The sequence below is a fragment of the Strongylocentrotus purpuratus genome, unplaced genomic scaffold (genome assembly GCF_000002235.5).
Source record: "Strongylocentrotus purpuratus isolate Spur 01 unplaced genomic scaffold, Spur_5.0 spur5_scaffold_1, whole genome shotgun sequence".
Lineage (NCBI taxonomy): Eukaryota > Metazoa > Echinodermata > Echinoidea > Camarodonta > Strongylocentrotidae > Strongylocentrotus > Strongylocentrotus purpuratus.
The window spans coordinates 44754906-44769912 of NW_022145594.1; the positions used below are offsets into that span (position 1 = coordinate 44754906).

Here is a 15007-nt window from a genome sequence, read left to right on the forward strand (position 1 = left end):
AATATACTGTAGGCTAATATTTGCTGAAGTAACAGGGGAACAATATACATTGCTTGGATGAATACACATCCTTTGACATTGATCTCTCTGATATTTGTTTATCACATATCATAATTTGCAATGGCATAGTTTAATACAATGGCTTATTCATCTGGTGCTTAAAGTGATGAAATTACTTATATTGTTAAGATTGAACAGAAAGTCTCAGTTTACACTCCAATCGAATTGCTAAATTGTTATGTGAATTAAAGCTTGTTCCTTCCCTATATGTAAGCTCCGTTCATTCACGTTCTATTTAAGATGGTAATATGAAGAGTGGATAGGTGTTGTATACAAACTCAACATTAAATGTCACTTCTTTGTGTTTATTCATGATAACTATTTACCCCGCATGATGTTGTCTATTACTTTCTGAAGTCAACGTTATGACATAATACGCGCATACATCGAATAAAGCAATATACAACAAATGAAAGTCATACATTCAATTTCCTCATCTGATTGAAATGAATTGTTCACCTATTCATCATTGTTTAAATTTGGAGAGATAATATTCAAAATAACAAACTTTGGTAGATTAAGTTAGTCATTTGTTACAATAAATCATTACACAAAGTAAGCTAGATTCTTGTAAGTCAAACAAAGATTTGTTTTCAACACAGATGTCAATGTTCAATTTATTTCAACAACAAAAAAACAAACAAATGAGAATAACACAAAAATAATTCCTCTCACCTGACGAACTTGTAGTTGTTCTTTCCGTTTCAATTGTTTCTAGTGTTGTGAGAGCATATACATAAACGTTAGAATTATCATACTGTATATGGAGGATACTTATTTTTAAATGTATTTTTTGTCAGTTTCAAAGAGAACACGGAGCATCCTATTTTTAAAGCTTACAGAGTACAGAACAACAGAAAAATATTCAAAGAGTATTATATGTCTAAAACGATTAAAATCGAAGGCAGTATTTATAAGGCACCTGCTGTTAAGTGCATATGGCTGCTGTAATACAAGCGAAGAAAGCCAACTTACATATATTAAAACATATTAAATGTACCTCTGAAGGGTGTCCTTTCTAAATCCATTTCATATACTATCAGAATATTTTATTTTATACTTAACAAGTTACACAATAGCAAGTTAAATTACCACAGTCAATTTAGTATCAAAGTTATGTTTAAAAGCGAACCTTTCATGTATGTTTTAAAGAGAAATATAGGGTGTTAATGTTAATGTATGAAGAGCCTGGTGTGTACAAAAAAACATTACTTGCCAGATTCAATACGACACATGAAAAAGCTTTATCCAATAAAATGAATGATGATAGAACGAAAGAAAAATATGGACATACCGGTCATTGAAGGAGGGGTGGTTGGTCCTGTTTATGGTATGGAAAAGAGCAAAAAGAAAATAAAACAAATAAAACAGGAGATGTTAGATTAAATAGCTGTTTGCATGACACATGAAATATCTTACCCAAGAAAATATTAAGTTAAGTTCATGTTCACTCCATCTAGGCCTATGTTTGGAAATAACTAACTAAGTTGTGCTACAGTTTTGTGCATTCCTTTTTTTACCTTTGTACTCATACTCAGAATAAAAGGATGAATAATATTTATAGTTAAAAAGATAAATATTCATGGCTACAAATCCTTACATTTTTGACAACTCTGATGTATCTTTCGAGAGTTAATTCACTCTCCGATTATATGTTTTTTTTATATTTACAATGGGACAGTGCAGTTATGTATATCACATGAAAATTCTCACACACGGGTCCTTTTCAGAACGATTCACGACCGAAGCTCAATTACACATAATACATGGATGGCTGAGGATTACTCTAAAAGCACTCATACGGCTGTATGGTTGCTAAAACAGGTTCTGTCAAGATCATTCAGAACACGAAAGCGAATTTACCGTTATCAAACATCAATGATCTGAGCCCTGTATCATAAAGAGTCGCGATTACTCTGAATCAATCACAGCTTAATATTAATCGAAACTGTTACTAAGAAATATGAGAATGAGAATTAGCATGAGAACTTAAGCATACTCGTACTCGATAACAAAAAAAATCATTGTACATTTTGTAGATATCTTTGCAACAGCTCCGTCATACATATGTTTTGCAGGTAAAAAGCATAACAAACAAGAAATGGGGGCATATAGAGGTACCTCGAGACAAACAAGAAATGAACATGCTTCATATTTCATTTGAGGTTAAAATGTAAAATGCAGATTGTTGTACTTTTGTGGGATAGTTTGATCCTCTGGTTTGATGAACAAACTGTACATTTTGTGTGACAGTAGAGAATGCAAAGTAGCGAACGAAACCTTTCCCACATGTTAATGTGGCTTTACAGTGGTCTTTAATACCACCTGCAACATGCACCCACAACGTCAAGAAATCAATTTCTTTCAAATGAATTATATTTTCCGCTCCTTGGATGCCCTCCTCTGCAGTCCTTTCGCTTTCACCACTCCCAGTACGTCTCCCTCTCTCTCTGTCACCACGCACCCCTCCCTCCCCTTTGTCTCCCCCCCCCCCATTTCACTCCCTCTCATCCTCTCTCTCCCTCCTTCTGTCTGCCTCTTTCTCCCTCCACCAGCTCTCTCTCTCTCTCTCATTCTCTCTTCCTCTTTGTTTCCCTCTGTCTCTCTTTCTCCCCCTCTCTAGGTTCTCCCTCTCTCCCTTCCTCTTTATCTATCTATACCTCTCTCTCTCTATTCCTCTCTTTCTCCATCTCCCCCATACATGTATGTGTGAGGGTGGGTATATGAGGGATGTACATACACATGTATATAATAATGTGATTTGTATTGCAACACCACCATAATATACTTCACAAATATGAACAATTATATTTGTAAGTGGCATGTGTCATGTACATGTAAATTCATTTTAATGGAGATCTGTGATCTGGTTTGAATTCAAATTCTGACAGCAAATTTGAATATCTTGAGCTCAACTTCATCATTATTCAGTGAGTGCTCAATGGGTAGATGAGGGGGGGGGGGGTTCTCGTTACCGCTCTCCATCTTGCCCAGTCTATAGCCATTTTCGTGTCAACGTCTTCCTTAATTCTATCCACCTCTTCCTATGTCTTTCTTTCTTTCTCCTTTCTCTCTGCTGCCCATCTAATCAGTTCATCTTCGCACTCTCTCTCTCTCTCTCTCTCTCTCTTATCTTCTCCCTTATCACAGTCACTTTAACTTCCTTTTGCACCCCATCATTTTGCCTCCTCTCATTAACTTTACATTACAACACAAACTTCTCTTCCAGATTTACACTTTAAACACAACTTGAACATAGAAAACAAGGAGGGCTATTGAAACCTAAAAAAATCTGTTTAAATAAAAGCTTATTTTGGAACAATGACTGCATTCATATAAGAGGGAAATCTATACAGATTAATAAGCCAGTAAATAAATAATGATAATAATAATAATAGCTTACATTTATAATGCGCCTAATACTTTGTTTCTAGGCGCGGAACATATTATTACCCCGGTCATCGGATTCAGGCTTATAAGATCGATAAAAAAAAAATTGGCTGATTTTTTATGACAAAAATAAGTTTTGGGCTATCAAATGTTCAACAAAAATTCATGGCTGGGATTATTTTGTCATTTGGAGTTGTTGTAGACCATGTTTGTTGATATTTAGTGCCTTTTCATGACTTTAAAATTAATAATATTGGTCTAAGAGAAGAGGCAAAACATGCAGGCCGCCATCTTGGATTATAATGTAGGCATGCATTATAATCCAAGATGGCATTAAAAAATTAAAAAAAAATAAAATAAAATTGCTGATTTTTTTCCGATCATTTTTATTGATCGGCGATCGGAAATTATTATCCAATCACCCCTGATCGGATCGGTATCGGCGTCCGATCCGATGATCGTTTACAGGGTTATTATCAGGGATTGTGTCTGGTACATGGGTTATACAGTATTTCATGACAATCATAGTGTAATACTGAACTGTTGGTTTAGGTCATTTCAACATACCGGTACACCAGACTTCCCTAAAGACCTTGTGCGCATGAGCATGACTCTTTCATGAATATCGCAAGTGGTCTATATTTGCAAAACTTTCATGCCACGTGACTACATTTTTATCTATAGTGAACAAGGTGCATTTTTGCAACTTGAAAACTATATTGCTGTAAAAATTGCTATGACCAACAATTTCAAAAAAAGTCTCATGCCATGAGAGTTTCTGGTATTACAACAGCAGATGATCACAAAAACATGTCACATCTGTTAAACAATTAAACCCTCCAAGACATAAAGAAAAAGGATTTACTCAGAAAAGATTAATGAATGCAAATATGACTTGTAGATTGAAAAAGTGTACCCAAGCAACAAGATGGTTTGATTGAGTTTGAATAATGGTTTGATACATCAACAAGATCAAATCATTCCACACTAATCATGACATCATAATAAACACATCAATTAAGCACAATAAAGTTCACTATACCTCAACACATGAAGCATCAATAAGACACACATACTAAATTGAACTTCATCAATAAATGCGCAAACATGTACACACTTTCTCAACATTCCTTCATTAGGAAGTGGATTTAGACTTCAATTTAAAGTTGAACAGAACATCACACTTTTTATCGAAATGATCTAATCGAGATTTGGATGGTTCTTCACCCCTCTCTCCACTCCCAAGGTCACACCAAACACATCTTACCAACACAACAATAAAAAGGAAAAAGATGTGGACAAAAAATGCTCATCTCTGACATCAGTGACATACATGTACATGTACACAAAATAAAGAAAAATGACTTACTTCTTGGGTCATATGGTACTGCTGCACTTAGTGCTGTATTTCCAAGGTAATTGCCAGCCATACAAGTGTACTGTGTACCCTCTATAGGATCTGAAACAGAGACAGTGTTGACTCCTTCCATAGATTCATGTATCGATTCGCCATTGGAGAATATGGAGTAGATTCTCATGGCTGGGCTAGGTTGGATTAGGGCAGTACATGACACTGTGATGCCTGCTCCTTGGGTTACATAATCTACAGTGACAGTGAAATCAGCAGCAGATTCTGGGTTGGTAAGAGAGAAATGAGAAAAATTAAATTCATCTAAAGCTATTAAGTAGTTTTAAAAGAATGTATGATACTTCACCTCAATGGAGACCTAAGGTTTCTGCTTTAAAAAAAATTGTAGATTAAATTTAATCCAATCTGATCTCTCAGTGCCATATATACATGTGCATGTACATGTACATACTGTTCAATGTTTGTTTCTATATGAATATCGCCTTATACTGCGGTTTCAAATAACTTAATATGGCCAAGACGAACAGGTTGAATTCGGACCTTTCAAAGCCTGCTACTAAAAAGTTTTTTTATTTTGGCTATGACCATTCAAAACTCCAGACTAAGTAAATTTTGCATAAAATCTTAACTGAGCATCTTTTATCTTCACGATTTATTATCCAAATAAAAATATAGTTGCTATCCCAATAAACAAAATCACGTGAAAATCACGTCAATATCAAGGTATCGACTTGAGGAGAGTTACGTTCTTCAAACACCGGACATTTACGTAAATGTGTTAATACGTTTATTGCATTAGGTAACTTGAAACACACGTACACTAAATCACGCAATTGTCACTGCAATATCACCATTATAATAACGTGATTATCCCTACCTTGGAGACCATGGTTTGTAAACCTAATACTCCCGTGTTTGTTTGGTTATAAAATTACATCTTCATACACGAAATTATCGCGTCACAGAAACACGTGAAGCGTTAGTGATAGTTTTAGTCAAAATATCTGCGTGAAATTCACGTGAATATTACGAGGCTGACTTGAGATGAATCATGTTCTTCATTCACGTGAAATTTACGTCGAAGAGGAAGTATGTTGCTGTAACCCGCGTTCAACCCAATAATTACGCAAATGTTACACAAAAAATGAACCAAAATAATGACGTTCTCATCCCGTTTCTGAACATCGTGTCTTGGATCTTCCATAATTACGTCCAGGCGCGCCGGAAGCAGTTTGGGATTAGAGGGGGTTGGGTGTGGGGGGGGGGGGGGTGCAAACATCCCAGAAGAGAAAGCTAGTTGCAACTGGTCCAGTTGATGAACCATTTAATGCCAACTGGTAACCCTGGAAATTGAAATGGGCTAAATGATCCAGTTGATCCAGGCCAGTTATAATTCAACTGGTCTAGCTGAGCCATTAGAACCATTTGGTAAAACTTCCAACCAGTTGAACAGCAACAATACTTCAATACTGGTACGTCTGTATTTCCAATGTAAGGGCATTGGTAATAAGTAGACTTACATAATTGAATTAATCGAACAAATTTCGTATACTTGTACTTTATTGAAATTATTTTAGTTCACAGTTAATGTTTCCCTTATTCATGTTTAACTATTTATACGAAGTAGCGAAATGTCATAATAACTGGTAATTTATATTTGTAATATTTTCGAAATGACTTGCATATAACTAAATCATCAGTAATTAAGAAATATGCTGTAAATTCATATAAATTGTTTAAAAAACATAGATCTGCACGCACCCCATATTCAATATGCAAATGAATTGGTGTCAGCTGGGTCAACTCGAAATATGCCAACGCTCAGTCATCAACTGGTGCAACTGGAAATATGCACACTCCAGTTATCAACTGGTGCAATGAAAATATGCCAACAGTCAGTTATCAACTGGTGAAAATAGAAATATGCCAACAGTCACGGGATTATCACCACGGAACTTAAATGGTAACTGTGAAACCATCAAGACACCCAAGAATAACTCATTTTCACACATGGAAAACACGGAATACCCAGCTTATATTAATAATCCGTTTGAGTCACGCGATCATCACCGCGGAACTGCTGGCAACTTCGACTACGATTTAAATAGGTGTTTTAAGACACCTAATCATGACTAATTTTTCACACCTAAAAGTCACGTATGCCCAGCTTAGATTAATAATCCGTTTGAGTCACGAGATCATCACCGCGGAACTTATGGCAGTTTTGACTTCCATTTAAATAGGTGTTTTAAGACACCAAATAATTACTAATTTTTCACACCTAAATATCACGGATTCACAGCTTAGATTAGAAATCAGTTTTAACTACGTGATCATCACCAAGAAAGTTATGGTAACTTTGAAACCATTTAAATAGGTGTTTTAAGACACCTAATAATGACTAATTTTTCACACCTAAAAGTCACGTATGCCCTGCTTAGATTAATATTCCGTTTGAGTCACGAGATCATTACCGCGGAACTGCTGGCAACTTTGACTACCATTTAAATAGGTGTTTTAAAACACTTAATAATTACTCATTTTCACACCTACATATCACGTTTTCACAGCTTAGATTAGTAATCAGCTTGAGCCACGTGATCATAACCAAGAAATTTATGGTAACTTTGAAACCTTTTAAAGAGGTGTGTAAGACACCTCAGAATTACTAGTCGAATATAACCAGAGATTCACGGACAGAACAATAAGACGATTAGCCGGTGTAAGTAACGTGATTATTACCATCAACCTTGGATAACCTGTGAAACCAATCAATAAAGGTGCTTACAAGACCAAATAATTACGTATTTATCGCCACCATCGGTTAACTGACAAAAAACTCGTTGCTTGGTCAAGTGGTTATTTGGTCATAAACACTTGATTTACAGAGGTAAATGGAATCACGTTACTCCAGTCGCCTGATAAACTGGTGATTTTTAGGTTAGATGAAAACGTGAACAGAAGTACCTTTTTTGTTTAAATTAAGGCACGTGTTGATAACGTTTAAATCTAGTTCAAAAGGCACTATACTTTAAAATCACTTAAAATACACTCCCAAAAGAGGTTACTTTTTGGTGTTCTGTTTATTGGGATACTCATTCAAATCTGAATATTAATTACTCCTGTATATAATAGGTATGAGGACAACGTTTTTTCCATGCGGTTTATTTCCCTAAATAAAAACATAGGTTTACTGACTGTACTGTCTGTACATGAAAATGCTTGTATTATCCCAAACATGTAACAGATATAAACAATGAAAACATTTGCCTTCTTCTATCCAAAATTTAAATGATACTTACCATGAATATCTAAATCTATAGATTTATCTCCATTCAGCTCTGTAAGCACATCATGTCCAGAGACTTGACAAACCAAGGTCTGTCTATAATTCTCTAGAGTTGCAGGAAATGTGAACACGCTCTTTGAGTTAGATAAAGGTGCTGTAGCTGTTGGGTTTGTATCAACTATCGTGTTCCCATTGCCATCAGTCTGTGTAACTCCATTGAGAATCCATGTAATAGTCTCTTGTGGCTTGCCTCCAACAGCATCACATGTTGCTACGTACATATCCACATTGTCTGTCACGATACTAGTCAGAGTCAATGTCTTAGTAGATGCAACTAGAAGTAGGAAGAAACAATGGCGGATGTCTTAACCCATTGACTACTGAATTCTCTCATTCCCATATGCTTGTATACAGGAGTCACCTGGTTCATATAGACAAGGGGTTAATCAGCTGTAGATATACTTTTCTTGTTATCATTATAAAAGGTAATATAATGATGTAGCAAATAAAAAGAACCATTATCTCAAGTAGTATAAAATGCCCAGGCGCGGATCCAGGGGGGCCGAGCGAGGAGAGAAAGGGAAAGAAAGAAGAGGAAGAAGAAAAGAAAAGAGGGAAGAAGGAGATAGGGGGGCCGAAAGGGTCTTGCCTCCCAGGCTGTTGCCCCCCCCCCCCCATCAAACAAAAAATTGGAAGGAAGGAAAGGGAAAGACAAAAGGAAAAGAGGAGATACTGGCGTACTGGTAAGGGGGGGGGGGGGGGGCTTAGGGGAAATCAAATTCAAACGTGTTTTATTTCTAATTCCATAATTGTGGATTACAAATAATGCTGAAATTACATAATTTCCGAGATTTTTCCTCACTTTTTAGTAAATTATACTTTTTTATGCGTTTGTTGGAAAATGACAAATTCCTAAATTTAGAGCTAGACAAGAAATGTGATTCTTGAGATTCCTACATGTCAGGGCCCGAGGAACGGCGGGAATTGGGAGCCTCGAGCCCCCCCCCCACACTTTAACAAAAAAGTATATTAAAGAGAAATAAAAAAAGAAAGAGAGCAAGAAAGAAAAAATAGTTAACTGCCGGTGTCAACAAATAATGAGGCATCAAAATATGATCATCTGTCCGTGATTAAATGCCTAAAACCCCTAAGCTTCCGGGGCTCTGCCCCATGAATTCCACCTAGGGCCCTAAGTTGGGCCCTTCGATGCTCATCTGACGGTTATTTAATGCCTAAAACCCCTGATTTTGGGGGGCTCCGCCCCCTGGACCCCACGGCAAATAGTGTCCTGCCAGTGTCACAAAATAATAAGGATTATAAAAAAATGCTCATCTCACCGTAAATAAAAGCCTAAAACCCCTGAGCTTCCAGGGCTCTGCCCCCTGGATTCCATCTTGGGCCCTAAGGCGGGCCCTTAGATGCTCAGCTGACGGTAATGTAATGCCTAAAACCCCAGATTTTGGGGAGCTTCGCCCCCTTGACCCCACGCCTAAGTGTCCTGCCAGTGTGACAAAATAATAAGGATTATAAGAAAATGCTCATCTGACCGAAATTAAACGCCTAAAACCCCTGAGCTTCCGGGACTCTGCCTCCTGGATCCACCTTGGGCCCTAAGGCGGGCCCTTAGATGCTCAGCTGACGGTAATTTAATGCCTAAAACCCCTGAGCTTCCGGGGGCTCCACCGCCTCGACCCCACTAGGGGCCCTAAGGCGGCCCCTGAATGCTTATCTGACCGTAATTTATTGCCTTAAACGTCTGAGCTTCCGGGGTCGGACAAGGTTTCAAAATGTGTTAATCTGACCGCAGGCGCGTAGCAAGCGGGGCGGTGGGGGCGGTCCCCAAACAAGCACCGCCCCCCCCCCCCCCTTAAAAAAGGGGGGGAACCTGAATTCAGACGAGGATTAAGAGTCGAGAACTGTACAACGAATCGTCTTGTTTCTCTAATTATTTAATGAAACGTAAAAGCTTCCGCGCTTCGCGCGGGAAGAGGGAACCTGAATTCAGACAAGGAATTAAGAGTCGAGAACTGTTCAACGAATCGTCTTGTTTCTCTAATTATTTAATGAAACGTAAAAGCTTCCGCGCTTTGCGCGGGAAGGGGGAACCTGAATTCAGACGAGGAATTAAGAGTCGAGAACTGTACAACGAATCGTCTTCGAAATCTAATGATTTAATGAATCGTAAAAGCTTCCGCGCTTCGCGCGGGAGGGGCCGGGGGGGGGGGGGGAACTGAATTCAGATGAGGACTATTTTCAAGAACGGCACAACGAATCATCTTCATTCTCTAATAAGTGAAAAATTCCGCGCTTTGCGCGGAAGGGGGCTGAGACAATAAATTTAGACAAGGAATAGGGCCGAACGCGGTACAACGAATCGTCTTCTTTCTCTAATAATTAAAAAAAGTCAAATCTTAATTCCGCGCTTCGCGCAGGAGGGGGCGGGGAACCTGAATTCAGACGAGGATTAAGAGTCGAGAACTGTAGAACGAATCGTCTTGTTTCTCTAATTATTTAATGAAACGTAAAAGCTTCAGCGCTTCGCGCGGGAAGAGGGAACCTGAATTCAGACGAGGAATTAAGAGTCGAGAACTGTTCAACGAATCGTCTTGTTTCTCTAATTATTTAATGAAACGTAAAAGCTTCAGCGCTTCGCGCGGGAAGAGGGAACCTGAATTCAGACGAGGAATTAAGAGTCGAGAACTGTACAACGAATCGTCTTCGAAATCTAATGATTTAATGAATTGTAAAAGCTTCCGCGCTTCGCGCGGGAGGGGCCGGGGGGGGGGGGGGAACTGAATTCAGATGAGGACTATTTTCAAGAACGGAACAACGAATTATCTTCATTCTCTAATAAGTGAAAAATTCCGCGCTTTGCGCGGAAGGGGGCTGAGAAAATGAATTTAGACAAGGATTAGGGCCGAACGCGGTACAACGAATCGTCTTCTTTCTCTAGTAATTGAAAACGTCAAATCTTAAAGGTAATACAAAGTTTTGGGAAATTTTAAAAATTGGGTGGATAGCGATTCTTTACAATTTTGATATATTTGGATGCCCATGTGGATGTATTACAAGCACTGCAAAATTTAGCCCCTAAAACACTTCTGCTTTCGAGAAAATTTGAATATAACAATTTACCGGTGCTCCCGGTAAATTTTGATAAATTTCAAATAGCGCCTAAGGCCGAACCATGGTAGCTGCGACCCTGAAAATTTCAGAATATGTAGTTCTGATATAATTTCCAAACGGGAAAAGCTAATCGGTCGATTTTAGTCAAGAAACATTGTTTTACAGCTTAATTAATATCTTGACCTTGAGAGGGAGCTATACAACATAAAGAGTGTATTATTTACAATTTCATAACTTTAGACTCGATTTCAACCGCGAAAACGATCAATGAATATTGTAGGATCGCATATGCTTCAAATATGTTCATTTGAACCAAATTGATGACCTCATACCAAAACTTTGTATTACCTTTAAGTCCGCGCTTCGCGCAGGAGGGGGCGGGGAAAATGAATTCAGACGAGGATTATTTTCGAGAACGGTACAACGAATCGTCTTGTTTCTCTAATGATTTAATGAACCGTAAAAGCTTCCGCGTTTCGCGGAGGAGAGAGGGGGAAACTCGCCCCTCCCTGCACCCACCCCCCCCCCCCGAATTACGTCACTGCTGGTCACCATTACGTACCAATTTTTGGCTCGCATAATTTCAAATTTGCCCCCCCCCCCACTAAGAAATCCTGGATCCGCGCCTAAAAATTCTATAGTGTGAGTCCTGCTTAAAGGGCAAATCAACCCTTGTAATAAGTTGATTTGAATGAAAGCAGTAGAATAACAGAAACAGAATGGCAAAAGTTTGAAATGAATCAGACTAATAGTAAGGAAGTTATGAATGTTTGAAATAAGAGATCACTAAGTCTTTGCGAATCTCAAATTGATAGTTTGATCGTGTTGTTACTATATCTTCACCTAGCCGATTTCTTTTCTCAAATAAAGACTAAGATACCTTGCATGCCTAAATTGCATTTATTGTGCTCACCTTCTACCACCAGATTAATATCATCGCCAGTGGGGTCTGTTGGGAGAACACATCTATAGTCCCCATCATCCTCGACTTCTGCATTCGCAATCGTCATCACAGATTCAGTTGGTGATAATGACGTCACATCAAAATTATTGTATTTAGATATATCAGTGAGAGAGGTGGTTCCTAAATAGATAATTTGAGTTCCACCTCCAGTAACATCAATCCATTGAATCCTGTCTGTTGATCCACCATTCACAGTGCATGTGAGTGCAGTAGTACTGTCAGCTGCTACTTCGGGAAAACCTGACACAGTTGCCGTTTGACCACTGGTTGCTAGAAAAGGAAAATAACTCTTGAACAATGAAGAAATTAATACCTGTGTATAAATGGCTTTTTTACGGTCACTCTCATCACACTGAATTCACTTGAATTGAGTTTAAGAAACATTTAGATATTACAAACAATATACAGTGAAATGTATATATAGGTTTAAACAATATAAAGAAAAAGAGTTGTTGTGTAGAAAAAATAGGTACATTGTAATAAAGCATGTTAAAGGACAAGTCCACTCGAAAAATAACTTACTTTCAATAAAAGCAAAACAATCAGACAAACCAATCAAAAACAAGTTTGAGCAAAATCGGATAACTAATATTAAAGAAAGTTATGAATTTTTGAAAAAGTTTGTAAAACTATGGAACAATGAGAATCACAACACAAATTGCCAAGATGGGAATCAGTTTGTGACGTCATGTCCTCACTATTTATCAATTGCTTTATATACTTTAATCCCATTAATTTCCCTTTTTATTCCCCATACCTTTGCCCAGGTTATATGATTTGTATCATATTGCGTGCATGACATTTCACAAAATCTTTATGAACTTTGAAGAATTTATACTATTTTCTGAATATTTTATATTCATAATTATTGATTTTCATATAAATATTTTATCAAATTTCACATTTTTCATGATTTAACTGGAAAAAATACTCTATATTAGTGCATCCACACAAAAACATATTACTATCAATCTAACTTGGATGCTGGGGTGAAGAAATAAGATTCTTAAGGAGGAAACAGGAAATTTATATCATCAATATAAAGAAAATAATTAGTGGATAGTGGGGACATGACGTCACAGACTCATGAGTGAGTTGCCAATATGTCTAGTGATTTTCAAAGTTTTCCATGTCATTAAAAATTCATAACTCTCTTATTAGTTATCCGATTTCGCTCAAACTTGTTTTGATTGGTTAGTCTGATTTTTCTGCTTGTATTGAAAGTAATTTATTTTTGGAGTTGACTTGGGCTATAAGCATTAAACGGCAATAATAACAATCATATTGATCGCAAAACCACGAACCGAAAAGTAGGCCTAATCTTCTATCCCTGGGCAACGTCATGGGAATTTGTGTATAGAGGACCCCTATTGGAGCTTTTACCTCCATCTGAATATTCTTGAATCAATCTATTCTAACAGTTGAACTTTTAGTTAAAGATTTATTTCAGCCAAACCGACTTCACACCCGGCTCCAAACCGACCTGTTCCTGACCACTCAAGCTTAATGTAAACAAATGTTGGTATGTGTAGTAAGTCTGATGCCGGTTTTGTTGAAGTGACTACGTTATTAGAAAACTTTGAAAATCAAATGATGGTATTCGAAAAGAAAAAAAGTCATTATGATTATCAATGAATTACCAAGTAAATGTCCATTGTGTTAAGGATTTATATGAAAGTGCTGATCATTTGAATATGCATGTAATATTCTGAGTGCATTTGGCAGTATTGATGTGTTTTTGTCATTTTAGTTCGAATATCGACCTTTCATTGCAGGGGAAAATAGACATGAATTTTTTGAAAATGTGTTCATAATATATGACTATAATAGAGAACTATTTACTATTCATGTTTCGTAGCAACAGAGGTCGGTTCATATTACCAACCTATTCATCATACTCTCCTTACGTAATATCAGATGTGTATTTAATAAAGAGATGAATTAATAACTATTTACCATGAACAAGCGCAAGGACTGCAAAAACCTGCAATGCATTCAAACCATCCATTCTAAACGGGTCGATTGCCGATGTCTCCTTGAAGAGATTTCTTGTCATTTTTTTTTGTTCTGCTTGAGGAGAACGTCAGTTGAATCCTTTTGGCTTCATATCATTACCAAATCTATTTTGCAAGACAGATCTGGGTTTAAAAGTAAAAATATCTCAAAATGAATAAACGTGTTTCAAATTATATAGAGCGGTTTACTAATTGCACCATACTTTTTGAAGATAGGATTCCCTACACAACTCAAAAACTTGCCGCACATGGCAACACTTAATGTAGGCAAAGTGGACTCCACCTATAAATATATAATTATGTAAAGCAGGGGAATCAAATAGTAAGTAACCAGGGATTTTGGATTTTTTTTTTTTTAACATAAGGAATATAGGATAACTAATTAGAAAGTTACGCAATTTTGAAAAACTTAGCGGAAGACCATGACCATCACTGGAAAATTTAGTAATTCACTCCTCACGCGCCTATTTTATGAAAGTTGAATTCACGTCCGATACGCGTTTGAATGATGAGTCGGAGAGTTATGGAAAAAAAAACCTGCCAAATGCTTTACCGTTTATAGACGGAAATTTCGTCACAAATGAAAGGAAACGAAAACGATTTACAAGGTCGAGCGTCTAGTCACCCTTACGTGACTAGTCTGTTTACCATACACAAAGGCACATAATTGTATTGTCCCTGTTCTTTGGAAATTCGCTCGACAAGTGAATGCATAATGCGTTCTTTTAGAATCGTAAAAGTCTAGCTGGTACATGTATAAGTCGAATTCTAGATTGGAGTGCAATCAGAATGAC

The 15007-nt window shown here is 37.3% G+C and overlaps 1 protein-coding gene across 1 annotated transcript; it reads right to left on the reverse strand.

Annotated features, from left to right (window-relative positions):
• Positions 1-143: 143 nt before the first annotated feature.
• Positions 144-12244, reverse strand: LOC115921385. The gene is made up of 6 exons (XM_030978823.1): positions 12148-12244; positions 8122-8442; positions 4820-5083; positions 1355-1381; positions 736-774; positions 144-151 (listed from the first exon to the last, which is right to left on the reverse strand). Exons 1-6 carry the CDS (start codon positions 12242-12244, stop codon positions 144-146), a joined length of 756 nt encoding a protein of 251 aa, XP_030834683.1.
• Positions 12245-15007: the final 2763 nt, after the last annotated feature.

What these genes read in the sequence shown, in the direction of transcription:
- LOC115921385 (XM_030978823.1), bottom strand. Translation starts at nt 12,244, where the DNA reads ATGACGATTGCGAATGCAGAAGTCGAGGATGATGGGGACTATAGATGT. An exon ending in TATTAATCTGGTGGTAGAAG is followed by an intron (nt 8,443 to 12,147) that starts GTGAGCACAATA and finishes TCCTACTTCTAG; the next exon opens with TTGCATCTACTAAGACATTG. An exon ending in CACCCCTCCTTCAATGACCG is followed by an intron (nt 775 to 1,354) that starts GTATGTCCATAT and finishes TCACAACACTAG; the next exon opens with AAACAATTGAAACGGAAAGA.